We start from the raw sequence: 10,776 nt of genomic DNA on the forward strand, positions 1-10,776 counted from the left end.
GTGTGGCTCCGCTGTCATTATTATTATCGCCGGCAGCCGGCAGGTGTGTCTGATTGCACTGATGCAGTGTGTGTCAGTGGGCTTGATTGCTGCAGCTGCGAACAGCGGTCATTATTGCTCGGCAGAGGTCCCTTATCGAGTAATAACGGACCTCTGCAGAGCGCTATTGACCAATCACAATCAAGCATTTCGGCGAATGTTAAAACGCCATGTAATAATGTTGCATAATGTAGGTGTAGGCTATGGCTGCTATTATATGTAATTCATATAGGCTACCTAATACCGACAACAAAATAGATTGTATGCCTCTACAAATCATATTATACCCGGTAGCCAATCGAACAAAACTAATAAAGGCATTCATATTCCAGCATGGTTAGAATGACACACCAACGCCAAACAGTGGTTAACGGTCTTTATTAGTATTTTGAGCTGTCCAGGCAGAATTGCAGCAATGGTCTTAGGGAGTCGTTGATATCGATAGGTTATAACTATAACCAAGTTCTGTGAGTAATGGTGACGCTCGGCGTCACTCTCTGCACTGTACCTCGCTCGTGCACGCGCACTGAATAAAAAATTCCACAATGCACCTTTACATCCCAACATCCGTCTGGCCACACCCCCATCAGCTTACCTACATAAGCAGGGGTGGGGACACACACTCGCCTCCTTCCCAAGCTTTCACCACAAGGCGAGATCAAGGGCCGCAGCGGCGTCGGACGCCGAGCGTCACCATTACTCACAGAACTTGGTTATAGTTATAACCTATCGTTCTGTTTCATAATGGCTCTCGCTCGGCGTCACTCTCTGCACAAGGGAGGCCGAGCGAGAGCCATCGGCCGACAAATATACCTCGCTGAGGCCCCCCACAACCATCAGATCAGGGAGGACCGAGCCCCCCCGACCCCCCCTAATGGAGGGCACCCCCCCTATTGGAGGATCACGGGAGGGCGACGGATCCTACCGTGCGAAGAGGCACTCAAGCAACTCAACGCACAGGGTGAGCAGACCGTGGCCTGACCCCACGACTACACACACGCACAACCCGCATGCCACCCGGGAACGAACGGAAGGAACAACCTCGTTACTGCCCCCAGAATCACGGGGTCAAGAACAAACCCAACCCCGTGGCAAGGCCGTAGCAGCGGAGCGCGAAGGAAGACCCAGACCCACTGAAGGGACTGGATCCCCTGGAAAACGGGGGCCCGGAGAGGTCAATGACGCCAGGCATCAAGACCCCACCAGGCGGTCACTTAGTGACACCGCCCCCCACATCGCCAGCGTATTCGGATAAGGCCCCTCCAAGAGCGGGCCCTTTCCCCCCAATAGCACACCGCCTGGTACACTGACCCTGCAGAACAGGCAGTCAGCATGGCCATAAGCACACAAAAAAGGTTAACCAACGGAAGCAGGCAGCGCACCGGGGAAACCAGGCAACAGGCTGTAACCTGAGCCTGGAGCACTGCGGACGAGACAGGCGCCAAAGGAGTTAGCTGAGAACAGCCCCCCCGGCGGAAGGGGCGTATGCTGGCGTTGTTGCATGACCAAGCCTCCATTAAAAAAAACCCACCCAGAGGGGTTGAGGCAGAGAAGGCTGACATGATTGGCAGACGTCATGAACGTGCAGGGGCACACTCAACCGGGTAACCCGGGAGTTGACACTGCTCCAACACACCAGGGAATCAACCACCTTGTCGTTACCCTATGCGGTGGTTGTTCCTATAACCCCTCAAGAAAAAACTCCAAAAAACACCTGCGGGCATAACTGGCTATACCGCAGTACAAGTGTTTCAGTTTTCAAAAAAGGGTTAGTCCAGGCCTACGGGTCGACGAAACATTACTTCGGACCAGGCCCGGCGGCACGGGAAGCACAGGGTTGCCAGAGGAGGTCCAAGACCACCCCAACAGCCCCCTCTTCGCCACGCGTGAGAGAGGAGCGAAAAGAATGGAGAACCAGCCCCAAGCACACCGCACTTGGTATTCCCAGGCGGTCTCCCAACCAAGTACTAACCAGGACCAAACCTGCGTAGCGGCCGAGATCGGACGAGATCGGGCGTGTACAGGTTGGCATGGCCGTAAGCCATTACGACAGTGCAGAGTACAACATGTACCCAACAAGGGTCTCCATAGCGCCTAACCCTGTGACACCCGGACCGACCTGGCATTTTTCCCCCCGAAAAAAGCACAAGTCCCTTGGGGTACCAGAACAGCAGATCTGCATCCCCGGCGGACAACGGGTTAACTGACCTGGACCAGCGTGACCAGACCAGTCCCGTGTCCTAACCACGCCGACATGCCCACTCCAGGAGAGGGGGTAGGTATGCGTGTCGATATAAAACATGAAAAGAGGGCGCCACCCAGACGGTCCTCATTTAGACCGTGCTCAGTGGCCCACCCCAAGGGCGTGAGACCCCTCTACCTATGTTCAGATCTATTCCGTTAACATCCCCCAGATATGAACGAGAATTCATCGAGACAACCTAGTAAACTGGCGCTCGGAAGAGACAAAACCCCATCCCAGTTGCCCTATAAAAACGCTGTTTTAACAAGCAACCAAGGCGCACTTAGCCCCTGTGTGATCCTGTAACAGAAACACACCGAGCCAGCACTATGTATGCGTCGAGACCCAAACACATCAATGGATAGTCTAGCAAGACACCAAACATTGTTCCTCCAAGTCGCCTGGGAGAACGACACAGAGCCGTCGTGCTTCATGTACCTTCGTCTTTTTATTCAAAAAAGAAAGAACACAGACTGACATGAATCCCTCGTGACGCAGGCTGAGGGTAAAAATAGTTTACATTTTTACATCCCACCACCCTCCCATAGGGAGGAGGCGGAAATCCCCAGAGAGACTTCCCACGCGAGCTGTATAGATTGAAAAGAATATATTGTATTGTATAGCTTCGTGAGGAGGAGCCCTGACCCCTCCCTGAAACAGATCCATCATATGGACCTGAACAGCTCACGGAAGTCTTACCAGCAGAGACGCGCACAGTACGTACTCTGTGGCGGGGGAATTTCTGCGGTGCACACGCCCAATATTCCAGGGCGTGGGACCAGGAAACTCCCTCCCCCCCCCCCTTACCCTGTAACGTGCCGAACAGCAACGTGACAGGAACCTTGAAGGACAGGAGGTCTTAACCCCTGCCCATCAAAGAAGGGGAGGAAAGGATTACCAGTTCACCCCTTTACGACCCCACACCCATGATACGATGTAACGACAAAAAAGATTATGACACAGTCATAGTCAGCTACATGAAGCGTCTAACAGCTTCACACAGCTCATGTGCTAACCTGCTATCTGATTTTTACTAAGGAAAAAACACAGAATAGAGAGGGCCCCCTTAATAGCCCCGGTACCAGACTTACACATGTGCTTCTGTGGCCAACCCAACCCAGTTGTAGATCACAAGACACACACAACCCTTTACCACCACAAGAAATGGCAATACACTCGTTTTTCATAATGAGAGAATACACAATTCTCGATTAGTATCGGCCACAGGCCTTGCCAAGCACACACGAAAAGTGACCAAACAATCTTTTCTTTTAGGAAAATACAGTTCCTCAAGCAGTTTTAGCACAACCCCAGCAATCAAGCCAAGGGTTACATCGTATCCCACCACACAGTGACACAATATATTGTAAACAACATGTCTGAGAGGAGGGGGGGAAGCCCAGGGAACCGGGGGGAACACATCTCCTACCTTACCCTTAATACGGCCAGTTGAACAGGTAAACCTGTTAATATGTGAACACACTGTTCATTGTCATTACAGGCTGAGAAAAGAATTCATTCTTCACTCATATGTCACTAAGCATAGCTTTATAGGTTAGTTTAACCCCCTTAGTTGTGAGTACACGGTACATGAACACACATGATGTTTCTCAACACAACAAACCAGATCATTTTTACATCTGTAACAAACAACCCGATTTGCATGGAGAAGCTAATACCAGTGACAAGACAATTCACACACAACTCACGTCGTATCCTAAATGTAGTGCAGCAACACTTGTTTTGGAAAACATCGTTATTTACAAAACATTTAGAAGGGAAGGAAGAAGACGCGTTTTAAGGTCTGGTCAGGACCTTCCTACCGAGAGCGCAGATCAAGCGAACTGCAGTCTCTAACATTGCACCGATAGTAAACACAGCATCCTGTGTTTGACGACACGGGCAGCGTCGCTGCTCCATCCCGCCGCTACGGTTCTCCTTGTTGACGCAGTCCTCGCCGGCCGGCTCCGGGTAGGTTCGACTAACATCCTCTGTCAAAGATGACGTCGTAGTCAGAGTGTTTAAGGCATGTTATAGTCACAGAAAACGTTCAACAGTGTAGCATTAAGCTAACAGCCGTTCGGCTGATAGCAGCAAGCTAACGTGTACTAGCCTGGTAAACACAGCGAGCTAATACCGCAGCTAACAGCTGCACAGCTTACAGCTGACTGGCTAACACAGTAGGCCACAACTAGCACGCAAGCTAAGCAGCTATCTGCTAAGCAGCTACCACCTGAACTTGTACACAAACGATATAACAAGCCACACTTCAGACAGGCCGCCGTTCTGAAACCCTCCTCACCTTTTAAGAGAGAAGAGAAAAAGAGATGTCAACACAGTTTACAACGGTGATTTTACCAGACATCCGGCGGAGCCAGCACAAGTCCCATCTGGGCTGTAGCCGACTTGAACATGGATCTCCCGATAACGAACATCCATGCCCACATTTCCTCGTGAGGGTATACTCTCATTTGTATATGAAAGATGGGGCCTACACGGTGACAGAGAAGCATCCACTCGTCCAGAGAATCCTGGGATCACCAGTTACTGGTCGTGGCCCACTAGTTGACTATAATGGGCTTCTTGTTTTCCAACTTTCTTCAACTAGCAACCTCGTCAAGTGGGGATCTACCGAAGGCACTTCCTTGTGGTGAAAGCGAAGAAGGAGACGAGTGTGTGGCCCCACCCCTGCTTATGTAGGTAAGCTGATGGGGGTGTGGCCAGACGGATGTTGGGATGTAAAGGTGCATTGTGGAATTTTTTATTCAGTGCGTGTGCACGAGCGAGGTACAGTGCAGAGAGTGACGCCGAGCGAGAGCCATTACGAAACAGAACTGACATCACCGTGTACAAGTCCGCCAGCCTTTTATTTATCCCATAACACGCGTTGTGTCTTCTTGGTTCGACAGCGCCTCCGTGAACAATCTCGCTCGTGGAGTTTCTCAGAGTTCACTCGGGTTAGTCCATTATTTCACATCCCATTGGGGGTGTTTCATTACCATATATGGATAATCATGCACGAGCATTGACGGTAAGAACAAATGGTATTTATCAATACGGAGTGTGCGTAGGACCCGTGTACGCACGGTTGATAAATCCCGATATTTATGTGCGTACACACATTCTAAATTCCGTGCGTAGGAACGGATATAGAACACTTTCTACGCAACATTGATAAATGAGGGCCCTGGTGTCTGATGCCTTGGTTTTGATGCCTGGTTCCTGGTGCTTGGTGCCTGGGTTCCTGATCCCTGGTGCCTGGTGTCTGATGCCTGGTGCCTGGTGCCTGGTGTCTGATGCCTGGTGTCTGGTGTCTCTTTTGGGAGATCTATTGGCTAAATTGGTTTCAGCTCGTCTCCAGATCATCTTCCTCTGGCTGTGGTCATGGTCCGTCTTGGAAAGCCTTTAGGTTGTCTTGGAAGGAGCATAGCACCTGTCATTCCTCCAATCAGGGTTGACATTTACATTAACATTTTTACATTTAGTCATTTAGCTGACGCTTTTATCCAAAGCGACTTACATGTTCTGTACGACAAGCCATCAGGAAGGGCACAACTCTATCAGCTGAGCAACAATGTTCATCAAAGTGTTGAGTGCTACAGTGTAGCTTAGTTTATTAGGACAAGTGCATGACAGTAATTTTTTTTTTTTTTTTTTTTTTTTTTATACTATGGTTGGTATGGTTCATACTAAGGTTGTCCTCGTTGCCCCTTGGCACTGTGGCCATGCCACACATACTGAGCATTATGGCTTCTCGTTCTGATTATGGTTAGTATTATGGTTATTATTATCTGATTATTATCTCTTCTGCCCGGTATAAAACATATTAAATAGCCTACACCGTATTTATAATTATACTAGATCATAAGGAATGTCTTCCAGTACAGTGGTTTTTGGTGTCTTATTCCTTGTCACTCTCTTATCCAACAGCTAGCTGGACAAGACCAGTTACTGTAATCAATGTCTCTGTGTTTCTCTCCTCCCATGTTGTCTCATCCTGCTTCAATAGATACCACTCTCTTTCTCTCCCTCTCCGTCTCACAGACATTGATGAATGTGCCACAAGACAGAACGACTGCACAAGGGACCAGATGTGTATTAATACTTACGGAGGGTTCCAGTGTGTCCGCGTGGAGTGTCCCCGCAACCGTAACGCTACCTACGTCAAGACGTCCCCTATGTAAGATAAGATAAGATATTCCTTTATTGACCCTATTGGGGGAAATTCGGGCGTCATAGCAGCATGGGGAAGGGGGGAGGGGAGGTACAGGTATGGGCAGGGTAATAGAAGAAAGACATAATTATAGGCAATAAAATGAAATCTGAATATAAAAATATGAGAAAATAAACAGTGTAAACAATATAATTAACTCTGAATATAAACATTTTAGAAAAATAAACAGTGTAAACAAAGGTGCAGATCAGGGTCTGTATGCCCTATCGGTTATAATATACATTCCAATAAATATAGGCAAATTAAATTTGTATCTGAATATATACTATGAGTAAGAGTAAACAGACAAGGTGCAGGTGAGGGTCTGTAGTGTACCCTAAGTCCCTAACTGCCATGATATACTGCATGTCATATGTTTTGACACACTTAGTGGTCAGACATTCCTAATAGTTCTCGAGTTCTGCTGCCGTTCATTCTCCAGTTGCTGGCAATGTAAATAGTACCCAGAATATTCTTCAACCTAGAATTATTTCAACATTTCTACACTGATGAAAATAATATATATATACACATACATTATATATTAGAATAGATTAGATTAGATTAAAATGTATTGTCATTATACAGCACAAGTACAGTACAATGTGCAAACCAGAGTGCAAATGTAGCAGTAAAGTGCAACAGCAATATACAATGTACAGGTGATTAAACTGGGTACAAAATATACAAATTATACAGATGTATGTACAGAGTTGTAGTGTACAGTGATACAGCTGTAAAGACAGTATGGTAGTAGTCACTGGCCAGCAGCGTAGCTAGTAAGAGTAGGATATGTACAGATATAGTAAAGGACTATGTGCAGGTATGTACAGACATGTGAGGATAGGTATATATGTGGTGAGAATAAATATATACGTATATATAGTATATACAGCATTATTGTACATGCTATCATACAGAGCTTTGGGTTATGCAGGTATATTCAGACAAATATGAATATGAATGTAAATATGCAGTATATACAGCACTGTTGTACATGCTATCATACAGAGTATATGGGTAGACAGTGAAAGCAGTAGGTAGGTATAAATTGCGTATAGGCAACAGAGTACAGAGTCGTACAGTATGGGTAACAGAGCCTAGGGCAGGGGTCGGCAATTAAGTTTGGCCTTGGGCCAAATTTTTTCCAAGCCATTATATGGCGGGCTAGAACCAAAAACAATGGCTAATTTTGTAAATTGATAGTGACAAATCTTTAACTCTATGACAGACCACCTTATAACTAAGACATACATTTGTGGCAGAGACAGAAAATGGATAAAAAATAAACAAGCTGCATAGGTGGCATAATAAACTGTAAACGAGCAGTTTTTTCTACTTTCCATTATTATATATAATACATGTTAGCACTGAACATTATACATTTGTCTTTTAGTAATTTTATTATAAAAACCAGAGTCAAGCGCCTCTCTCTATCGGTCTATACTACATTTCACGCAACCAGCGAGTCTATCTGATGGCCCATTCTGTGGAGCGGACTGGACTATTGAGAAACTATAAAAAATTTCCATTGGTTCTCCCAGCCACGTGACCATTTCTAGCATTTTCATTGGCTATAGTGACATACATAGATATATGATAAATAGATAGATACAGTGTATTAGATGCACTCCAGAGAAAACAACCAATCGAGATATTTCAAGATTCTATGCTTTATTTCCGCAACGGAGAGATCTCCCGATTCCGATACAGTAAAGCGAGTCTTTATCACAAACAGATCCAAAGATATTTAATGTTTTGCAAAACATGTCTAGTGTTGCGCCCGGCTTTAGAGGGTTAAAAGCCTAATTGTATTTTTTATTTAGTTAATGAATGTCTCATTGTAATTCTTATACCTAATGTAGCGCGTCTTCTTGGAGCAGATTCAGCTATTCTTTTTTTATTGCCGACCACTGGCCTAGGTGTAGGCAATGGAGTCAGAGTTCATATGGTGGGGGGGCTGTCAATGTGTCAGAGATCTATTTTGTTGTTGTGTTTTATTACCTGCATTGTTTGACCCTTTTTCTTATTCTCTGCACTACTTTTATTCTATTTATATTGCATTTTATGTGTATGCTGTGTAGCACTTTGGGCTGCAATTCTTGTATGAAAGGTGCTACAAATAAAGTTTATTGTTATTATTATCTACTAACCTGTTGCACAAAAACATTTGTAATATTCAAACTGGGAATTAACAAAGATATGTGGAAATGAATGGGGAATATAAGGGAATAACATGGAAATATTGGGGTTGTTCGCACAGGCTGTATTTATGATGTCACATACAGACTGTATTTATGATGTCACATACAGGCTGTATTTATGATGTCACATACAGTACAAATAGAAACATAAACCTTTTACTATATAGTAGCACAGCCTTAAAGGAACACGGCAGCATTGTGGGAAATGCACTTACCGTCTTCTCCAGTGTCAGACAAGAAGATAGATGCCAATTTCCTCTGTGCTGCAAGCTGGCCTAGCTTACCACAAATGAATGGAAGCGGATACGGACCAGCTAGCTTAAAACTCAGGGAGAAGTATTTTTGGCCAATGGCTAGGCTAACTGATGGATATAGGATTATTGTATATTGGAGCTTGTCTTGTGTATGTGTACTAGACTAGTCCAACTAGTTATACGTTATGATGTAAGTATTATGTCTGTGTGTGTACTAGTCCTTTGTCCTGTTACTTGTAATGTTATGTTATGATGTAAGTATTATGTCTGTGTGTGTGTTTACTAGTTATTTGTCCTGTTACATGTTATGATGTAAGTATTATGCCTGTATGTTTTGTCCTGTTTACTTGTAATGTTATATGTTGTGACGTAAGTATTGTGTGTGTGTGTGTGTGTGTGTGTGCGTGCGTGCGTGCGTGTGTGTGTGTGTCTGTGTGTGTATCTATGTGTGTACTAGTCCTCTGTGTGTGTGTACTAGTCCTCTGTCATGTTTACTTGTATTGCTATATGTTATGATGTAAGTATTATGTCACAGTCACAATGTAGGTTTTCTGTGGAGCCCAGGAAGAATAGCTACTGCAATGCTGCAGCTACTAACTTGGCATCCTAATAAACCAAACCAAACTAAACCGGTCTGGTTTGCCCTGCAGGCGCTGCGAGCGTAACCCCTGCCCCGTGAACAACAAGGCCTGCTCTCAGGCGCCAAACTCCTTCTCCTACCACTACCTGTCCGTGGTGTCCAACCTCTCCGCTCCCCGGGTCATGTTCCGCGTGTCGGCCATCCGCCAGATCGGCGACACGCTGCGGTTCTCCTTGCTGGGCGGCAAGCAGGCTCGGCGCCACTTCACGGTGCAGCGCTCCGACCGCCAGACAGGTCAGCTGATGCTGGCGAGCTCGGTGCAGGGCCCTGTCACGCTGGAGGCAGAGGTAGAGATGACGGAGCTGGAGAAACGCACACAGCTGGGGAGGTATATCACCAAGATCACCATGTTCGTCTCCCCGTATGAGTTCTAGAGAAGAGAAGGGGAGGCGGTTGTAGACTGGGGAGGTATGTCACCAAGATCACCATGTTCGTCTCCCCGTATGAGTTCTAGACAAGAGAAGGGGAGGGGGTTGTAGAATTTTTATTGATAGAATGGCCTTTTCCCATTAAAAAAAATCTACATTCTGGAACGGTCATTTGGTAGGCTGGTACATCTTCAAATGTCTCCTACAGAATGTTTGATAATGTTGTCACGGAACTCTCCAGCAGTCGCTGTGTCGATCAAATGCTTCCAACTTTTCCGGGAAACAATTCTGTTGGTGACGTATATTCATGTCCACAGCGGGAGATCCTAGGAGCACATACCCCAAACGGTTTATATGACTCAGATCTATTGAAACAATGAGGGACACTGCACTGAGGCGTGTTGAAAAGACCAGAGCCTCAGCCAACGCAGGGAGTTTGACCCCAGAAACGGTTTATTGGAAGGTTGACACGTCATCACTTAACAACCGAATAGCAAAATCCAATGGGAGCCAGGAGGTTACCTCGCTACACTAAAGGCACTTCTATCCATTCACCGTCTGCGGGATGAGTTCTATGATGGATGGGAGGGTTGGGAGGGGGGGAGAATACCATAATTATAGATGCTTTAGGGTTCATTGGCTACTGAGCACATGGACCCTTAAAAAACTGGATTGGATTTTGCTCTTGGCTCTTTGTTAAGTCATGGGTGTGTGTGAAGTTTCCCATAATGCATCTGTCCTGCGTTAGCGCCAGAGGACCTGCCACGGCCTGTTCTTTCTCATTGATGCAACGCAGAGCTGAATAAACCTCTCCTA

At 46.1% G+C, this 10,776-nt stretch overlaps 1 protein-coding gene across 1 annotated transcript in view; it reads left to right on the forward strand.

Annotated features, from left to right (window-relative positions):
• Positions 1–10,541, forward strand: part of LOC311222820 (fibulin-7) — a 49,883-nt gene extending 39,342 nt beyond the window's left edge. The window contains exons 7-8 of the mRNA XM_084307450.1: positions 6,326–6,461; positions 9,603–10,541. Coding sequence (XP_084163576.1) covers positions 6,326–6,461; positions 9,603–9,966 — 500 coding nt within the window. The 3' untranslated portion in view covers positions 9,967–10,541. The remainder of the gene's footprint in view (positions 1–6,325; positions 6,462–9,602) is intronic.
• Positions 10,542–10,776: the final 235 nt, after the last annotated feature.

This window comes from Notolepis coatsorum, assembly GCF_963971535.1.
Source record: "Notolepis coatsorum genome assembly, chromosome: 2".
Lineage (NCBI taxonomy): Eukaryota > Metazoa > Chordata > Actinopteri > Aulopiformes > Paralepididae > Notolepis > Notolepis coatsorum.